At 41.1% G+C, this 21,863-nt stretch overlaps 1 protein-coding gene across 2 annotated transcripts in view; it reads right to left on the bottom strand.

Moving 5' to 3' along the window:
- The window catches only part of PCDH15 (protocadherin related 15), a 1,613,120-nt gene that overhangs the window by 65,406 nt on the left and 1,525,851 nt on the right, over nt 1-21,863 (bottom strand). For both annotated transcript variants that reach the window (XM_090057186.1, XM_090057185.1), the window contains one exon: nt 8,622-8,837. In XM_090057186.1, coding sequence (XP_089913312.1) covers nt 8,622-8,837 — 216 coding nt within the window. The remainder of the gene's footprint in view (nt 1-8,621; nt 8,838-21,863) is intronic.

Here is a 21,863-nt window from a genome sequence, read left to right as displayed (position 1 = left end):
GGAAGCACAGATTTAAATACAACTTGAGATGTAGAACTGTATGAAAATGGGAGGTGTATTTTGATGAAGACCTAAGCTTGTTTTCCTGTCTAGTTTAGATTTTGCTAACTTAGTGATAGGTCACTGCACTGTCATATTTCAAACATGTTGTCAGCATTCCATTTTTCCATATTTTTCAAAACGTAACAAATAAAAAAAAATCAGTATTAAAAACACAAAAGAATGTAAGAACAGAAATGTTTCCATATTGGACCAGACCAATGATCCATCTGGCCCAGTCTCCAGAGTGAAAGTTTATATACATGGCATGTCTAATGTAGTGCAGACTCTGAGGGATCCTCCTCAGCATCAATCATAAATGGTTTAGGGATGTTAGAGGACACATTCCTAATGGTTCTATTTACTACCTATCAATAGACCAATCAATGCAAAAGGATTTTACATTTAAAGAAATGTCAATTTCTTTAATGTCAATGTAGATATTTTTACTAAAATGAATAAATCAACTATGTTGCTAAACTACAAAAGCTAGCTAATCAGTCACTAATAATTTATTTATTTTAATCTTTAACCCATTTTGTGAGTCCTATAGAATCATAAGACTATATGAAGACTATTTACATTTCCTTTATTCTCGATACACAAGCCAGAAAATGACTTGAAATAACAAATAAGCACCTATGGCTGCAGCTTTTGACTGGTTGGTCGTGGTAACATTCTTATTGGCTTCTGTGAGGCTGGGATTCCATCCCAAAAACTGCACAGCCTGAAAAATGAATTTTCCTTAACAATACTGGTTGCCTATTAAAACTTGCATGCCTCCTGTAGTGGGATGGTGTTTTAATGATAAAATAAACTTACTGAAAATGAGAAAATAAGGCCCCTAGCAAACATTACACTTAAATTGTAGTAACCCAGTCACATGTGCATTCATCTAATGGCATGATAAAACAGGGAATAATACACAAAATAACTTTGTGGCTGGTTCCCATCATGCTGTAAATTTAAAGTGTGGTCAGCCCTAAGGGCTTGGATGCACTCCTGCAGCTGAGGGCTCAGTCCCTTTAGTCAGGCTAGATCCCACAACTGAGTGTCCCAGTCAGCTGATTGGAATGCCCAGCTACAGGAGCGTAACAAAGCCAAGAGCTCCCATGTGCTCCTGCAACTGGGAGCCTGATTCAGCTGACTGGCATGCCCAGCCATGAGGGCACCAGGTACCCAGCCTGCTGGCAATGATGATTCTGGGCTCTCCCTGAACCACAGTATGGTTATATTGGGATATGATCCCTAATCTCACAATTGTGTCTCCTGCCATGCACAAGTAGCATAGCAGGCAGCACCATTTTGGGGATCGTGGTTCAGGTCCCATTGCACCTTTAACTGAACATCTACTGGGGTCTAAGTCTCTGTACTCATTTTAATCCAGTTTCCTCAAGTTTGTTTCAGACCGATATCCCCTGATGTGTCTTAAATTTCTTACAATGTGATTATATGCTCTTTTCTGTTTTTAGCATTCTCTCTAACTCTCTAATTTGTCTTTCAATGACAGTAGCTTCTTTGTGTCTTGGAAGGAAAGATGAAATCTGAAAGGGTAAAATGAGATCTAGAAATTCGGGGAGGAGAGTGTTTATTTAATATAGTTCTGTACATATCAGCATTATTAGGATATTAAATGAATGTTCTTTGGAGTTCACAGAGTGGTACAATAAGTTACAAGGTTTCTAAGTTGGCACTTTAATGATGATTACATAAAGGTACTATTCCTTAACTTAAGAAAAAAAGCACTTGCACCCAGTCTTATGGAGATAACAAAATCAGAAATGCTTAATTAAACCTGTCCATAAAAGGCTTTCTGCAATTAGTGTTTCTTCCGTTACTTCCCTATTGAGGATTTGCTACCCAAATTTTGTATGTCAGTATTAAATCTAGGAATATAAAAATCAGACTTAGCTATACTTTTCTCAGAAAACAGAAAGGACACCTTGATTTTCACATATTCAATTTCAGCCATGTGAGGACTTCAGCAAATGTGTCCTATTGTCTTTTCACAATAGCTTTGAAGTTTAATTCATATTAAAATATTTAAATGTTCTTTAAATGTCATCGGATTCCCTGATTTAATATGTAGACTCCTGTGTAAAAGTAAATGTAATAAACTCTAACTAAATTTAAGGCTAAGTTCATTAAGTACAACTCAAAAGCAATGAGCAGCTTAATAGAATAAAGTACATTAGTTAATTCAGCAATCATCTCTGTATTTATTATCATTCTTAACAAAGAAGGCATTTTATTTTTACTTCTGAAGGAATCATAATATTATGATTGTTGTGTTTATATCTATGAATAGGTAGGAAAAATCATTTATCATGGTTTTGCTATAAGTGAAAATACTCTCCGACAAGGTCAGAAAATGAAAAGGCTGGTTTCTATAGTAATATTAGCTTGCTCACTAAGCACATGCACTTAAATATTTTCTCCACTCTGTTATTAAATGTAGTCCTAAATTCTGGAAATTGGTACAATATGAATAAGTTTTCACATTTGCATATTATTTAGACAACTATTAGGGCTGTAAGAAGCTTTGGTTGTTGATTTGATTAGGTGGAGATTTGGCTTGATTCGGTGACCAAAACTCCAAATGTGAACTGAATCAGGAGACCCTTTAATCTCTCTGAATCGAATCTGAAACCTTGAATTGATTCGGAGAAATTCAGAAAGATTTGGCGATTTGGACATAGACATGGCTTTAAATGTTTTTTCTACGTACCTCAATTTACCAGGCAGCTCGTGAATGGTGTGATGGTGGGGCAGATGGAGCATCCCACAGGAAAGTGGGGAGCTCCCCAGCATACTCAGCAGCAGACCCAGAAGTGGACCAAAAGCACTTCTTGTTTACTTCTGGATCCGCTGGGCAGCATGCCAGGGAAACCCGTGCTCCTTCCTGGCTCGGTGACGTGTGTCTCCTGGGTCTGGGGGGAGGCACCTGGGGTCCCCCCACAGCTGATTGCTGAGCTGGGGAGACACAGAGGACCCCAGTATGCTGCCTGGTGGATCCAGAAGTGGACCAGAAATACTTCCATTCCACTTCTGGGTTCATTGCCAAGCATGTAGGGGCCCCCCCTGCACTCCTGTGGGATGCTCCTCCTTCCCAGCATCACAGCATTCACGAGCCGGACCTGGTACCTTGAGGTATATAGAAAAAAAACATGTGGCCAAATTGCTGATTCTCCGAATCAGCCTCAAATCTTCAGATTCAGATTTGGCTGAATCAAATTGGGGACAGTGATCTAAATCAACAAATTGAATCACTGTCCCTGATTTGGGCCAAATCCAAATCAAATATGGCCCATTTTACACACCCCCTAGCAACCACCTCCTACTTGTACCAGAAAATGCCTGAAAGCTTATAGAAGAACAAGGATTGTATGCATGGAAAATGCAAGTCATTTATGATGCACTAGTCTTCTTTCACCTGACTCTAAAGAGACTTTTCTAGTTATGTTTAACAGCAATTAGGCTCCATAAGTGCACTAAGCATAATTCTTCTTCCTACAACCCCCCCACAGCAACTTCATAGAACCCTCCAGATGAATTACAAAGGTGTGACGATTTTGGGAGGCTTAATCTGAAAAATCTTAGGACCTGATTTTTCAGAGTACTTAGTATTATTTCAAACATTATGAACCAGATACTATTCTATCTATTAATTGATACAAAGACAACTAAGTGTGTCCCTATTCCACACTGTGCAAGTCCCTGAAAAACTGAATAAAAAAGATGTAGCTGTTTATGACTTACTCTTAAAATTGTGCTGCAAAGTAGATGATTCAAAGGTAGAAATTATGCAGCAGAGCAGATGCTTCAGTGGTTTGTCAGGGGCTGGAGCAGGGTAAAATTGTATTTAGGTGGAACAGGATCTGGCACATGCACAGCTCCCATTAATTTCTGTCCAAGTTGTAAGTGCACAGTATTTTTGCAAACCATTGTGCCTTTAACTGATGCAACTTCCACCTCAAGTTGGGCATTGACAAAATGAGGAATGCACATCAGAGAGTTGTGAACGTAGTAGTTTAAATTTTTCGATTAGTGTTACACAAGGGAACTTTGTTACAATGGGAAATTCCTGCAATCCTCTCTTTTGTTCAATAGTCACCTTCCAATCTTCTTAATTGCCACCCAGCTCTTCTTCATTCCTGGGCATCATCTACCTTATGCATTGAATGATATAGGGATCTTTTGAAAAAAATCATGTGACCATTTAATTAACAATAAACTACTATAAAACTTATGCGCCGGGTGAGATGAAATAAGATTTACAGGCAATTCTCAATGTTTACTTTGCAATCTTAATCTTCTTTTACAACATTTTTTAAAACAAACCTTATAAACAATGGAAACCCACAGAGAGAAATTCTGTCAGTGGGTTTCATGGCTATTTGCTGGCAAAAGCAGAGAGGTGACACTCTGGGATACTAGAATCTTTCCTAGGTTTTGAAAGTGTGTGCTCTGCAGCTACAGATCCTCCTACTCTGTTTTGTTTTCTGACATCAACAGCCATCATATAATTATTGCTGTCATATAATTATTACCCTGAGCCTGCATTCCCGAACCTCTACCTTTCCACTCTGTCCCTAAGATGAGCTTCATACACTTTATTGCATTCATTACAGGTGTTTGTAGGGCTTTTTTTCAAATATCTATTTTTTGTGATATTTTAACATGGTACAAAAATTAATCATACAATAAAGGAAATTTCCCTTTCACTGGTAAATCAAATATATATACACCTTGTAGTATACATCCCTAAATAACTCAATGATCTAAGACTGATATTTTCAATATACTTTTACAGGGGATATAACTGTAAATTGGATAGCTCACTTCATCCCTAAGCAAAATATCATGAGTTCATAGATGTTTCATAGATGTAGGGTTGGAGGGGACCTAAGCAGATCATCAGGTCTGACCCCCTGCCCTGGGCAGGAATGAATACTGGGCTCATATGACCCCCACTAAGTTAAGTTCATATGACTCCAGCTAGGTAGTTATCAAGCCTCCTTTTAAAGACCCCCCAAGGAAAGAACCATCACCACTTCTGTTGGAAGTTGGTTCCAGATCCTGGCTGCCCTGACTGTGAAGTAGTGCCTCCTGATATCTAGTCTGAACCTACTCTCAGTCAACTTGTGGCCGCTATTCCTTGTTACTCCAGAAGGCACTCAGGGGAACAGGGTCTCACCCATTCCCCTCTGTTCCCCCCTGGCAAGTTTATAGATGGCCACTAGATCCCCTCTCAGCCTTCTCTTGTGAAGGCTGAAGAGGTTCAGGTCCCTTAACCTCTCCTTGTAGGGCCTGCCCTGCTGCCCTCTGATCATGCGGGTGGCCGTCCTCTGGACCCTCTCAATGCTGTCCACATCCCTCCTGAAGTGCAGTGCCCAGAACTGGACACAGTACTTCAGCTGTGGCCTGACCAGTCTTGCATAGAGGAGGAGGATCACCTCCTTGGACCTGCTCATGATGCATCTGTGGATACATGACAAGTTGCGGTTAACCTTGCTGACCATGTCCTCACATTGGTGGCCCATGTTCATGTTAGAATCAATAATGATTCCAAGTTCTCTTTCTGCCACTGTACTTTCAAGATGGGAGTTTCCCAGCCTATACGTATGCTCCTGGTTCTTCTTGCCCAAGTGCAGTACTCTGATTTGTCAGAATTGAATCCCATCGTATTTATATTCGCCCATCCCTGTAACCTGTCCACATCCAGTTGTATCCTGTCCCTCCCTTATAACATGCCCACCTCGCCCCAAATCTTGGTGTCATCAATGAATTTGAACAAGGTGCTTTTCACCTCCTCGTCCAAATCACTGATAAAGAAATTGAACAGTGTGGGCCCAAGGGCCAAGCCCTGGGGGACTCCACTGCCCACCTCCCTCCAGGTTGAATATGACCCATCCACCACCACTCTCTGGGTGCAGCCCCCTAGCCAATTTGCCACCCATATGACTGTGTAGGCATCAATGCCACAGTTGCCTAGCTTTTTAATGAGAATGGGGTGGGAGACAGTGTCAAAGGCCTTCCTGAAGCCCAGAAAGATTACATCCTCCGCAACACTTCTGTTCAATAATTTTGTGACCTGATCATAGAAGACTATCAGGTTGGTCTGACAGGACCTGCCCTTAATGAACCCATGCTGGTTGCCCTTGAGCATCCTCCCCCCTGCTGGTCCCTCCCAGATGTGCTCCTGGATAATTTTTTCAAAGAACTTCCCCAGGACCAAAGTAAGACTAATGGGCCTATAATTGCCTGGGTCCTCCTTCCTCCCTTTTTTGAAGATTGGGACCACATTGGCCTTCTTCCAGTCTTCTGGCACCTGGCCAGAGCACCACAAGTGCTCATAAAGCTGTGTCAGGGGCCCCTCAATGACCCCTGCCAATTCCCTCAGCACCCTAGGGTGGAGAGTGTCTGGACCTGCTGATTTGAACATGTCCAGCCCCTCCAGAAGTTCTCTAACCCAGTCCTCCCTGACCCTAGGCCTGGTGGAGTCACTCCTGAGTCTGTCCTGAATCCTGGTGGGGGAGATGTCTCGGTCCCTGTTCAGAAAAACAGAGGCAAAGAATTTGTTAAATTATAATAACTAAAGAAAATTAATAGTTTCATAGTTTCTAGGGTTGGGAGGGACCCAAACAGATCATCAAATCCGGTCCCCTGCCTTGGACAGGAGCAAGTGCTGGGATCATAATACTCCAGCCACATATCTATCCCATCTCCTCTTGAAGACCCCCTAAGGTAGGTGAGAGCTACCTCCTTTGGGAGCCCATTCCAAAGCCTGGTAGCAGTAACTGTAAAGTAATGCCTCCTGATATCAAGCCTGAACCTGCTCTCAATCAATTTGTGACCATTATTCCTTGTTATCCCAGGTGGTGCCCAGGGGAACAGAGCTATACGTTGCTGGTCCCCTGCTGGTGAGTTTATAGATGGCCACTAGATACCTTCTCAGTCTTCTCTTGTGAAGGCTGAATAGAGTTAGTCTTTAGTCTATCTCTCAAGGTTAGCTCTTGAAGTGCGGCACCCAGAACTGGACACAGTACTCCAACTGTGGCCTGACCAGCACCGCATAGAGGGGAAGGATCATCTCACTGGACCTGCTTGTGATATATCTGTAGATGCACAACAAGGTGCAGTTAGCCTTACTGACCACTTCCTTGCACTGGCAGCTCATGTCCATCCTAGAGTCAACAATGACTCCAAGATCCCTTTCTACCACTGTGTTGAGGAGAAGGGTATTTCCCAGCCTATAGGTATGTTGCAGGTTTCTTCTCCCTAGCACCTTACACTTGTCTGCATTGAATTCCATTCTATTCTCATCCTCCCACCTCTGTAACCTGTGTATATCTAGTTGGAATCTGTCCCTCCCCTCCAGTGTGCCCACTTCTCCCCACATCTTTGTGTCAGTATGCTTTCCACTCCCAGCTCCAAGTTGCTGATAAAGATATTGAATAGCACAGGCCCAAGGACTGAGCCCTGGCAACCTCCATAACCCACATTCCTCCAGGTCAAAAACGACCCATCCACCACCTCACAGTGTGACCATCGAGCCAATTTGCCACCCATCTGACTGTGTAGGCATCAATGCTCCAGTTTCCTAGGGTTTTTTTTTTTATGAGAATGGGGTGAGAAACAGTGTCAAAGAAATAAATCCTTCAAATAATAAAATTCTTTATATTATACAGGTTGTAATAAGCTTTAACTCCGATGATTTTTTGTGGTTTGTGTGAGTGGACTATGTTACCACTTGCATTCAGCAGAGAAAATGATCTAAAGACCTAAACGTATCCCATTCTTGGAATTTGGGTTTGCTGGTAATACAAAAATGACTCAGCATAAGATCAAATAGCCACAAACTAGGTATAGACAAATTTTATTGGAAATTAGGAGACATTCCTATTAGAGAAGTAAAGTTTTGGAATGGTCTATATTTCTAAATAAAAATGTAAGGTTGAATTCCAAACTAAACTTTCTTTTTGAGGTCAACTTCTTGAGGCCTCCTTATAGGAGTCTTTTACTCTGAATACTTCTTCTTTCCAAAATAAAAATCTAAGATGTTCTAACCTCTGCATTTCCCTCATAAGTCATTTAGCATAATTCCCAAAGGCATGTTTGTTTTATAAAAAACAACACAAGGCCTCTAATCTTGTACTCATGGTGATAAGAGAAACAAAACAAAACAAAACATGTTGCTTTACTGCCTGCAACATTTCCCTTGCTGTGTCAATAAGCAAGTTTAGAAATACCTGGCTTTATTCACTTCAAATGTAATTCAAACAATTAAACCTTGCTGAGATGTTGAGTAATACAGGGCCTATTCTGTGCATTGAAATCAGTATCTCTATGATGCTGTATTGCCTATTTTGGACAGTACATATAGATAAGTACAAATGTTTTTCTATTATTCAGATACAGTTTTGGCTTTACATTTTTTAAATTTTTGTGACTTGAAAAGGTCATATTCTCAAAGTTCCTGCACATTCTTTGTAACTGTGTGATCTGATAGTATATCTAGGATTAGAATTCCCTCTGTGGTGTCAGGAATAATTCCAAAATACTGACTGACTCATACTTACAAGCACATCTGATTTACTGCTTAAGCCTTTTCCATAATTGTCAGTTGCAATGACTTGAAACTTGAAATAGGCTCTTCTCATGTTTTTGAACAACATGGCAGTTTTTATAAGCCCTGTATAGGCTTCGATCACAAAACCTTCTTTGCCATCCTTGATTGGTGGTATGATGAGCCTGTACTGCATGGCACTGTAATTTCCAGTGTCTTTATCATCAGCCTAGTAGAAAAAAGAAAATAAGCAGAAATGAATAACCTAAATGAATGTGCAAAGAGTCATTACCCTTGTCCTCTAAATAGAGCAGAAGACTATTCTAATATGCTATTTCCATTATGGAATAAAAAATGTTACATCTCTGACAGCAGATATCACTGTTACTTTAAATGGTCTATTTATGGTAACTCTGCATAAAGTTTTGCATCTCAAGCTATATTTTTTATTCTTCACTGGCATCAAACTTCCCCAAAAAGAAAATAAAAGAAAACATAAAATGTACTTTTCAAATCAGGAACATATTGGACAGGTAAATGCATTTAAAGCTGCTACTAATAACTTGGCAGTGGTAATTTTTTAACTATAACCAACTGAGGAGCAGGATAATCATGTGTCCCCAACCTGTGTTCCTTTTATTCCAACAAGAATTTCTCTCATCTCATTAAAGACATTTAACAGTCTCTCTGACTTAGCAAGTTTATTTTTAAAGTAATAAAAATATTTTTAAAATTTTCTTTGAGTAAAATTCTTGGAATTCTGCAGTAAAGGCCTCAGACTTCAACTAGTATGTAGAGAGGCTAAGAAGGCTTCAGCAGGTTGATGTACAGGGCCAGGTCCTGAGTACCAAAGTTATGGAAGTCTCTTTGAAACTACCTTAAGGTCAATAACTTTGCCTGGACTCCCAAACAATCACTAAACACACACATACACACACACACACACACACTCTGAATGGGATAGGTAGGTTATGGAGAGGCATTTACCGGGAGGCCTCACTGTGTAGACCAATAGTGCTAAACCTTTTTCTCTGCTGGGTCAGGTGGGCAGTGCCCCATCCATCCATGGGCCAATAGAATCAACCTAGTGCTGGTGCAGGCAAGGTGGTCACCATCCAGCCACATGGAGGAGCATGGATGGCAGATCAGCAGCAACCCAGCCCTGCAGGGGAAGGGGTGTTGCCTGGCTCTGTGGGGAAAAAGGGGCATGGGTTGCCCCCCACAGGACAAAAGGGGGTATGGGCCAGCCTCATCCTGGCCCAGTGGGAATAGGGGACATGGCTAGGTCCCAGCTCAGGCCTGCTGGGGGAGGGGGTGTGGCTTGGCCCCAACTGTGCCCGAGGGGGGGAGGTGGCATGTGGCTTGGCCCTGCCAGCAGACAGGGTCATGGCTCAGCTGCAACTGGCAGTGCAGGGCTGGGTGTATGAGAATTTGGCAGGGGAGCCATGGCCAAAATTAATATGGCCACTGCTGCCCTTACACCAAATTTCCTGGCCAACAATGAGTATCACAGGCCATTTGGCCTGCGAGGTGGAGGCTAAGCACCCCTGTTGTAGGGTGATTAATCCCTTGTAATAAGTTCTCAGTTGCCAGTAGACATAACTTCAATATTACCTGAGTCTCAGGTTACATTCCTAGCTCCTAGTGCAGCAGCCTGCAACATCTTAAAAGTGGTAGGCCAGAAAAACCCAGTTCAGGTTGGGGGCAGGTCAACCAGGCTCCTGACCACTAATTCTCCATGGAATCCAACCATGGCACAAACAAAACTCTGACACAGGCAAAGCTCTCTGGAGCTCACTTGTGGCTTAGACCCATGGGCTGAATATTGCCAACCTTGTTCTGGTATATTATTGCCATCAGTGGGCAACACAGTTTAAAAGACTAAGGAGAAGTGGGCAGGTACAAGTGGTTCAGGTCAGTCACATATTACAAAATGTTAAGGATCTGATTTTCAGAATCAGCTTTTGATTTTTTGTTTGAATTTTCTACCCATAAAAATGTTGCAAACACTAAGAATTTAGAGTGTATTTTATGAGATGCTAGTATCTAACCTTCTGAGATCAGCAATGAATTCAATAAAGCACCTTTTGATAACAAGTCTATGAATGTATGTCTAACTCACAAAATAGGTTAGATTAATCCTTAGACTAACCCTTCCTGATTTCAATGACTAGCCACAATCTATTCTTTCATGTTTTGGGATTAATGTATGGTGTGATACATTCTGGTTTATGTACTTTGGGCTAAAATGAGTCCAAGGGGAATCCCAAATTTACAAGTAAGAGATATAACATGTTTTCTTCTATTAATGATAATACATTTTTATTCCTATATCATTTGGTTTAAAGTGTCATTTGAAATACATTCTTTTTGGATTAGGGACATATTAGGATGGCTCTGTTCAGTGCTATTAAGATCAATTGTGTCAATGTGTTTTTAGGGAGCTTCACATTCTCAATCTGTTTACATATGACACAAGAAAGCCTCCATCCATAGTAACAATGACATCACCTAGATTTAAGAAATAACACTGTATAATCCACCAAGAGGACCACATATTTGCTGGCCAATAAGTAGGAATCAATTAGCTTATGAAAACATGTCATATTCATGCACAAATGCTACTTTTTACATAGCAATATACTTGTTACTTTACTTTGAAAAATGCTATTTGCACTCATCCAAATCCTGGCAATAAAGTTTATATGACCTGCCTCAGTTTTAAACTAGCAGTGACGATTATAAATATGACTGAAATACGAAGTTGCACATTGGCTTATATTTCTAGCATTTTAAACATCTAACTAAAACCCAAACAAAACGTTATTAAATTCCAGGCTGGAAGAAGCCATATTTTTGCACTGGGAGTGTAGAGCACAAAGAGCATGTTGGTTATTATTGCTTGCAATCATCATGGCCCCAGAAGGGGTTTCTCTGGGAAAGCTGAATGGTTATAGCTCTGTTTTCTGTGGGCACCAGTAAGTGTCAAAAGAAAACACTGCATATACTGTTTTGAGTGTCCTAAATCCTACTTCTCACCATACTTTGTCTAAATGTAGGAGAACTGGCAACTTAAAGGGCATAACTGGCTCCTGACAATGGCACTCATGGAATGACCTCTTCCCTTACACACACCATACCTTTTAAAGGGCATTACTTTGGTTTTTCAAACAACTACATTATTATGATGGCTCAATTGATGTTGATATTCAAATGCCCCAGCCCCATAGTTTTTGCACATCTGTACACATGCTTGGGTGTAGTGGGGCCATATTCTAGAATTTTTGCTTATACACAGCTTTCAGTGAAGTCAATGTTGATTCAGAATGCCGAATTCAAACAAAATGTTAGAATAAGCAAGAAAGAATAATTTTGTGCATCCTATATTGCAACCATAGTCTTCGGATGTGCCAAAATCATATATTCTACTCAAAGTTAATTCATTGAAAACACTGGGCTTCACTGTTTCTCTTAAGATGTAAGGCTGCCACTGCTGAATTCAGTGCAACTTTTGGCATTATCTAAAATGAAGCTATGATTTTGCTGTGTTCAGCTTAGTCCATCTAGTTCATTTTTCTCTTTTTTAAGGTTTAGGCCAACTTTGAGTCCCTAATTTTAAACCACTAAATCTATATTGACATTCAAACACAACTTCCCTAACATTCAGAAGTGCTGAAACCTACAAGTCCTAATGATTTGACCAAGTTAAATGACGTGCATAATCTGGATGAACATACCCAAGGGTAAATTATTCTAAGTAGAGATTCAGGGTTTAGAAAGAAGTCTTACTGACTACATAATAAAATGAATACTATGCAGCAAAACTGAAGCAGAAATATAACACAGAGCTCTACTATGTAAAAAAAAATCACTTCAGATGAGTCTAAGGGCCCCTTCCAGACATTCAGGTAAAGGCAAAATAGGGTCTGATGTGTGATCCACACAATCACACCTCTTGTCATGCCACATGTGCATGGCAGGAGGTGTGATTATGGGATCCAACATCAGATTCAATCATGCCTTATTGCTGGTGCAGGAGGGGCCTGGGATCATAGTCCTGGGCTCCCCCTGCACTGGCAAGTAGCAAACTTCCATGGCTGCAAGTTCTGCAGCTGATGGGGCTCACAGTCAGCTGTGGGGGTCTGCAACTGTGGCAGTGTATGGTGCACCCCTGTGGCTGGGAGCCTCAACTTGGCCATATATTCAATTAATGGTATGTTAAGAACAAACCACAAAGATATGACATATTTTCTGTGAAATACCTTTTTGGCTTATTACTTGTTTTATCACACCATTAATTGAACATGTGGCTGGGTCAGAATTTAAGATGTGATTAACTGGTTAATCATGTCTTTAGTGTAACATTTATATGGAGTCTAAAGTTATCCCTTAAAAATGCATAGCAATTTTTCTATGGGATTAAATTACTTCCTAGACCTAGATCATGGTGTGTTTTCTACATCATCAAATCCATCCCGGGGCAGCAGTTTGCTTAAACTGGGCCACTGGGATGTGGCCAGAGTCAAGCTTGAAACCCCTTCAAAAGGGGAATTTTTCAAAGGGCCAGCAGCTGGTATGGTTTAATTGTTATGCAGGTACAGGCAGACAATAATTAAAATGCAGCAAACCTACTCCAACTTTAACCCTGGATAAAGGAGTGTTAAAGATGCAGTGGTAATGCTGCATTTGAATCATTCTCAGCTTGTTCACACATAACAATTAGAACCTAGCATCTGCTCCCCTTTTGAAATTCCCCTTTTGAAAGGGCAGTTCCCAAGCATTTCTGCATCATGCCCATAATAGTAATAGTACTAACTATGGACTACTAATTTGAAACAGTTCATTCTATGCATGTTTCTTAGTATGAAACAAATTAGGTACATACTATAATCTAACCTAAATTATGCCATAGTAACTGTGTTGTGTGTTTGCACTCTCATCATGCCCAATTTAACTATTCTTAATTTATTATTTATTTTTTTTCTTTTAATTCTTACTTATACTTTGATCAAACAACACAGAAATGTATTGTGATCAAATCTGCTGGACTACCAGAGAGGGTCTGTGAGCTCCTGATATGATATAGTAAAGTTCTTCTACACAAAGCAGGGATGTTTGTTATTCATGAAATTTATCCTAAAGATAAATATTTTTGTCACTTCATTAGCAGGAGATATATGATGCCTCAAGAGTTGTGATATGACTGTCAAAGAAGAGAAAGAGCTATCCTTAATCTTAGTAATATGCCAGTATAGCTTTCTTTTGTTTATGTGCCAGAAATATATATCCAGAGAGCTCTTGAATTATTTTATGAATGACTACTGATAAATATTTATGTCTTCAGGAGTTATTGGACCAAATTAAACCCTGATGTAACTGGGTATAGCTCTATGTGAATAGTTCTTCTTCTAATTAGTTTTAGCTATGCTGTACCTTTTTATAAAGCAGTAATTTCTATGACAGCCTAATACCGGCATTTACCTGAGACCCTGACATTAAGAATATTTAAAAGGAAATCATTAATGAGTGTCTTTCATAACTTTATGGGCAATTATCTCTCTCAGAACAAGTGAACTTAAAACCAAGTACCTCAAATGATTTTATCTTACAAATAAAGAATGATCATGTGAACATACAGCAAATCACACACATACATATATATATAGAGAGAGAGAGAGTAGGAAGGAGAACACTATCACCAGTGAGTTCCCAGAGGCTATTTCACCTTTCGAAAGAGGACATATTACATAAATTACTTTGAGTGTTCCTAAATCTAAAAACCTTCTTATTGCTCTAAAGCCCACTGATGCAAAGTCAGCAGGCTACAAAATATGACTATAGCGCTGCTGACATAAATGGCTTAGCACAGATTAGGTTCTGACATTGTTCTTATAGATAAAGAAAAATTGTACTTTTGGTTTTTCTAAGAAGAGTGATTGGAAAATAGTGACACAATTGTTCCATAACTGAGAGGGAGGTAAGAAGGAAGATGATCAAATATTGGGACATCTGGGAATTGCAGCTGAGCCTTAGAGATGAGTCAAGCTGGGTATGTGGCCAGAGATTAAATAGTTTGAAGAAGTGGAGAGACTTTAAGGGAAAAAATTAGTTGGAGAAAAAGTAGTGTTGGAAAGATCCATCCAGGAGTATTTCTATAGATGTAACATATTCTAGTTTAACTTTGTTATTGTTATTTCTGATGTAAATAAAATTAACACAAAACTGCCTTTACATCTTTATGTTTGCACATGACAGCTGCTCTCACTGAAACCTGGAAGCTCACAACAAAACTCAAGTGCTGCTGATGAAGATGGGTACAGCCAGAACATTCTGAAACTATATTAAAGAAGAAATCCACTGAGATTGCCCTTGAAATTCTGAAGGCAGGATGCAGACTAGTGAACCACAGTGGTGAAGATAAAAAAAATGAAGAAAATAAAGTGTTAGGAATTAACATATCAACACAGAATTCTGAAAAACACAAAGCAAAATGCTTTAGCATCAAAAGCAGTACAAGAACAGATGTGGCTTTTAGAAATGAAAATACTCAACAAGCCACAAATTCCTACAGGCAAAAATGAATTTTTTTCTAAAAAGTACTTTTTGTGCCAGTAACTCTGAAACTATTTGAATCAACCATCTGTTTAGTGAGGAAAAAGGACCATTCATTTTACAAGCCCTTATTGTATATTCAGCTTCATGATTAACAGTGACCCTGCTAAGGAGATTGGAATGCACATGGGACTGATAGTAAGTTTTCAACTTTAAGCTGCTATTTTAAATCTAGCTCATGGTGGTAGTGATAGCAATTGTTACCATCTGATGGTACTTTAGTGTCTTCTGAATGGGTGGTTTTAGTGAACTCTGTCACGATCATCAGAAACATGCTATCACCACTGCTGCAGATTAAACTTTCACTGTACTCCTGGTCAGAAGAGAAGTTCAAAACAAAGTCCTGGAAATCTTACAGTACCGATACTATCCATGCTGTGCTTGCTTACTGTCAGGTGCAACCAGCTTTAGAGATGTTAATTAATCAATCACCTCACATGAGGGCCGTATTCAGAAGGGCTGCAACATTAAGCTTCAATCACCGAAATCCTTCATATTATTTTCAAGAACAAATTACTGTATTTTATCACATACCATACTATCCCAAAAATGTAAAGGACTTGTTTGTGAAGGCAGAATGAAGAAAAAAGAATTTTTCCAGAGTCATGGCTGAATAGTGATGTCACTGCCCAGCTAAAAGCTATTGCTGATTTGGCAGCAGCTCTGCAAGGGTTAAAAAGTAACTGTGATATTGAAAGGTGTATTCTGCTCCTCCCGACATGGTTGGGAGAAGAGAACATGCCTAGGAGCCATTACATTGTTCCTCTGCTTCAATTCCAGTGCAGAAATGAGCCTTCCCAGTTAAGACATGCACCCCAATTTTGAAAGGGTGATTTTGGGGGGAAAGATGTGTGGGATATGCAAGTAAATGTGCTAAGGTTTCATGCCTGCATTGTAGTGAACTATTTAGGCACGTCATCACTGGACCAAATAACACAGATGATAACATCCAAAGTTCATTCACCTGCAACTTTACCAACATTGTATATTGTATCACCTGCTTACAGGGCCCCTCTGCTGGCTATATTGGACAGTTTGGACAATCCCTATGTGAAAGAATGAATGAACACTGATCTGACAATCTTCAGAAAGACAAAGGCCTGTGGCAGAACACTGTAACCTCCCTGGACACCCCATCAGGTGTAAGCTGACCTCAGGGTAGATGTTCTTGGCCAACAAACCTTTCAAGCCAGTTTGAATGAGAAATTGTAGAACAAAAAATCATCCACTAACTGGATTGTGTCAAGTATAGTTTAAACAGAGACTATGGAGTCTTATCCCATTACCTGTATTAGCTTTTGTAACCCCTTTGTTCTTATGGGTCCTTTTTTTGGTTGTTTCTCCGAACACTGCCCCACTTAGCCTCTTCTCTGCCCCTTCCTTCCTACCTTTTGTATTAAAATTACTTTGATGAAGTGAGCTCCAGAAAGCTTATGCTAGATATATATCTAATTAAGTTAGTCTATAAGGTATAAATCTACTGTGGCTTTTGCTTGACTTCAGACTAACACAGCTATCTATGTCTCTCTGCTACACTATATATATTTCCCACAGAACAGAAATTCCAAGTTTTGATCAGCTGTACCTAGAACTTGAGCTTAGGTATCTAAATACAAATTTAGAAACCTCAATTTAAACAAGGAGTAGCCAGCCTTGCAGCACATGTGCCATAGGTAGCATGCACAGTCATTTTGCCTGGTACGTGGCAAGTTTGGCAGGGAGCAGAAACAAGAGTGCAGATAAAACATAGAAATAATATTGGAAGGGAAGAGAAACAAAGCAATAAATCAAACAGGAAAGACAGAACAGAGCAATGGGTCAGGCAGGGACAAAGAGAATGGAGTGGGACAGGGATACATTTTACTTCTGGGTATCCTGGCCAAAGAGGTTGGCCCTCAGTGCTTTAGAAACACAGCCTTAAGGTTTTTATTTATTTAAGGCAGTGGTTTCCACACTTTTTAAGAAGGAGATCACTTTTTGAATTAAAGAGCAACCCGAGATCTACCACACACCACCCTCCCCCACACCAGCAGATAAGTCTGATGGGGAAGGGGCATGGGAAGGAGAAAGAGGTAGGGGGAGTGGGGCAGATCACACCACCTGGCCCAGCCAGGGCCCCACTCCACCCAGTCCCTGCTCTTGCCTGTGCCCTACTCCCACCGTCACTGCTGGGGCCTTGATCTGCCTCCCCCCATTCCCCCATGGTGGTAAGGCAGGGAGTGGGGCTAGGGCAGGGACAAGCCTTTACACAGCTGGGGTGGGACATGGAATGGAGCTGTGAGTAACTTGTCCAGGGAGCACCTGGCAGGGAGGGGGTGGTGGCTCTCATTGCTGCACGCACCCTGGGAGGGCAAGGAGGGTATGCTCTGTACATGGGGAAGGGCAGGCTGCTGCTGCAGGTTGGGGCTGGGAGGCTGTGCCAGGCTCTTCCCTGTGGGGGTACTGGGCTGCACTTCATGCAGGGCGGGCAGTGGTGGTGCTGGGAGGGGGGGGTTGGGATGGCTATGGTAAATTTTTGGGTGGCTGCAGCCTCTCCCAGTAGCCCTGCTCCCAGAACTGCCACCCAGCCTGAGTGCAAACCAGTCCAGCCCCCTTGCCAGGAAAAGCCCAGTACCATTCTGGCCCCAGCTCACAGCAGCAGCCTGCACCACCTTGTGTACGTATCTTGTGGCACACATAAACCCATGCCCTCCCGGAATGCATGCCCCCCATCCCTGAGCCCCTGGATGAGCTGCTTATGGCTCTGTCCTGTGTCCTGCCCCAGCTGTACAGTACCTGCCCCTGCCCTTGCCCCAGACCCACTCTCTCTGTCACTGTTGCTGCAGCTGCCCACACTGCCCTGCACTGGGGGGGGACACGTGCTCCTCAATCAGTGCATGGAGTGAAGATGGCTTCTGCTGCATGCTGGGCTTTATGCCAGGGTGTGCATAGTGGCAGGAGACCCCCTGCACCTCTGGACGAGCTGCCTGGGCTCAATCTTTCCCCCATCCACCTGGCTGGGACCCCACTCACCTTACCCCTGCTCCTGCTTGTACCACGCTCCGTCCCTTACTACACGGGCCTCGATTTGAGCCCCCGCCCCATCTGTCCCCCACAGACTGACCTGATGGGCTGGGGGGGGGAGCACATGTGCATATGCGTACACATGTTCAACGCCCCCCAGCCTCAGATTTACTGGAAGAAGCTCTGCAATCAACCAGTCGATCACGATTGTCTGGTTAGTGACCACTGCTTTAAGAGATTTTTTTCTCCTGATCACTTCATGTCTATTTTATATTACTTCAAACCATCAGTAAACTATAATTAATAAAAAAGAAATAAGGGAAAAATCCCAGTGCATTTGTTTGCTATAGTAAAATCTTTGGTATAAAAGCATGATAATACTATATTATCTAAAGATGTGTTCTTAGCAAGAAATTATCTTTCAGTTTGAAATGACCACAATATCATTCTCAGTACTGCAAGCAGTTTCCTGTCAGAGGCCAGATGTTATAACAGATGTGCACATACAAACATATCTAGAGATATTAGAAACTTGGACAGAGAAATGGATAAATAAGAAACTGAAAATAGACACAGAAAGTAATCCTGTTCTCTATCTGTAATATTCTTACTACATATCTATTCGAAGGGTTTTTACACATGCACTTTGTAGATGAATTTAGATGGATATATTACCTTAGCACCAAGGTAAATACAATCTTTGATAAGAATCTAAGTAAAATAAAATAATCTCTGGTCCGCTGTGCCTCTTTACACAAAAAGCTCTATCAAACAATGCTTTACTTCATTGTTACCTACATAAAAATATTCAAACAGTAGCAAGGGAAGTAGTTAATATTATAAACCATATTTCACACAGTAACAAAAATAGGAATGATATGAAAATGGAATTCTGTCAACTTCTGTGTAAGACTCAAGTTTACTAGATGAGATAAAACTGCATTTAAGACTCCACTGGTTCTATATAACATCAAACTTTTATTTTGGCCTTCCAGTAGAGCCATTTATGTCAAATGGAAGTGATTCAGTTTTAGGTATTTAGTCTAACAAAAGTTTCCTTTTCTGGAAACACAGTTTCAACTGTAGGGCCCAGAAGTCAACATTTTCTTGCAGAAACAGTTCTTAGAAGCTCTAAGCCTAAGGGTACAGACAAAATTAACAACTTTCACTTGATCTTGGCACAGAAAGTGGTCTATTGCCATGACCCACAACTGCAAGGCTGCAGATTGCTTAAAAAATGGCCAGTCAGGAGAAAATGAACCCTTACTGAACAAGGGTTCAGATGAAGATGTTTCAAAACAGAACATCTTCTGTAACTTCTTTCTGCCTGCCTGCCAGCCTTCAAACTGTTTTCAGAATGGGACGGCAGAAAGGGAGCAGAAGAAGCTCATTCTAGGGTCATTTTCAGTCCTGCTAGAGGGTAGGGTGGTTGTATTGGAGACCCTCCCCTTTCCCCTCCAGGTCACAAGGTGGGAGGCTCTAAATTCATTTAGCCCACCCTCCAGCACCAATTGGGCAACCCCTAAATGAGGTCCCTCTGCTCTCTTCCCCACTTCCATTCTGAAAACAGCACAGGCTCACAGGGAAGAGCAGCCATCACTAGGTGAAACCAGCTGCAGACTTGCAGCCAGCAGCTAGATTCCTCTCCCCCCTGGAACCAACAGTAAGCTTCTGTTTGATCTGGATATCATTGTAACTCAAAATGCTTCCTGCAAAGTGTTTTGAGTTACAGTGGGTAGCTGCACTTTGTCTGCACCCTAGCTGAACTGAGAGGTAAACCAGTCCACTTGCTTTACTAGATAGGTGATCTCTTTCATTTGTTTATTGAAATACACTCAGGCAGAAGCGATTTTAGACCTAAGATTATTGACAGAAACCAAAATACTTGCATATATTAGTGCGAATAGAAGAGCATTCCATCCATTTATTATTCATAGAATGGATTTGTCAAACAATTACGAATCTTTGTTGACAAGCCACCTTGATTAAAGGAGTAAATTTTTCATGCTGTTTACCTGGTGAGAACTGAGAACTGAAGCACCACAAGAGTCTAAAAAGATCAACATATAGCAAGAGTGGTGTATAACTGATAGTGAACAATCACAGAAATCAGCTTATAGCTGATGGGATAATTATTTGCACAGACTATTTATTAAATTATAACTACCACATTAAAATGTGAAAGTTGTCTACACAAAGCTTCATCAAAAAGAAAAATATTAAATTTGAAAAAATATTCACAAGTGAATAATGGTCTGGGAACATGACTAAATAACTCGAGGTAAGCTAAGTGTGAGGCTACATTATGTGAACTACTCTGTGGCAAAAGCACAAGTGCATACCCTTGCCCTGCAGTAAATATGAGATAGTGTATCCCCCATGAAACTGAGGCATTTACTGCAAGATAAGAGTATACACATGGGCACTTGTCACTAAGTAGTTGAAGTTTTGTAACTTCACAGCCTATCTGGTCTTGTGATAACTTATTTATGTTTTTTCTACATTCATTTGAATAGATAGTCCTAAACTCCCATGTGTTCCAATACAGTTAATACAAAAAAACCCATGGTGAGTATTTCTATAAATGTAAATGTCAGAATCTGTGGGCCTTGTTAAGACATCATACACTGTGAGCCACACAAATGTTGAACAGTGTTAGTACCAGCTTGAGTTTGGAGCAGTCACACTTCAGGCCAGCAGGGTCCTGGAGGACTGAAAGGTAAGAATCCCCCACCTTCATTGTGGGCTTCCCCCTTACGCCCTACTGCCTGGGGCTCCTACAGTCCCCCCCCCCCAACTACCACTGGGGTTTTCCACCTGCCCCCACCTCTGGCTTACTTGTGACTGCCTGCACTCTCTGTCCCAAGGGAGCAGAAACAGGAGGGGTTAACCCCCTCCCACCCTCCAGAGAGAAGCAGCAGTAGCGGTAGCAACAGCAGCTAGGACTCCCCTCGGACAGACAGCATGGGCGGCTACATGCAAGTGAGGGGTGGGAAGGGTGAGGGGCAATGAACAGGGATTGGGGGTGCTATGGTTGGCAGTGGGCCCAATCCAGGACAACAGGAAAGGTGGGGTGGGAGGGAAGCAGGTGTGGTTTTTACACTAAGGTGTAGCCTAGAGTGGTTATCCCTTAGTATAACTCTAGTTGGGTTACAGGGATCAAAGATAATCCTGTCACGGAGTGGCGTAACGTTGAGCTGCATAATGACTGCTTAAAACTAGTTTCAGGTGTTAATGTGCAGACAATGCAGGGGTTAAGAGCTCTAGAACCTCATAAAGTTACCTTGTAACAAGGCCCTGTGAATCTTGCATTCTGTTTAATGCATTCCTTATTAAAAAAACAAACAAACCAGAAGTTGTTGCCTTCTAAAACAAATTTGAGAGTCTAAGGGATTTCTTTTAACAGCCCCTTCAATGTGAGTCTTCCATGGGAGTGAATATAGGAGCAAATTTTATTAGAATTTACAATTGTGAATACTGCTACGAAATAAAGAACAACAATATATAGAAATAGACATACTTTTATGATCCAAGCAGAAATATTCAGTCTTACAATTTAGAATCCCTGCATCTTCAAATCTTAAGAACTGCTAACAAGTGGCCAGCCTGTTAGAGATCTTTCCCAAATTTGGAGACTAAA

This window comes from Crocodylus siamensis, chromosome 7, assembly GCF_052110815.1.
Source record: "Crocodylus siamensis isolate JL-2025a chromosome 7, ASM5211081v1, whole genome shotgun sequence".
In the NCBI taxonomy this organism is placed as follows: Eukaryota; Metazoa; Chordata; order Crocodylia; family Crocodylidae; genus Crocodylus; species Crocodylus siamensis.
This window is presented reverse-complemented; position numbering and strand designations above follow the sequence as displayed.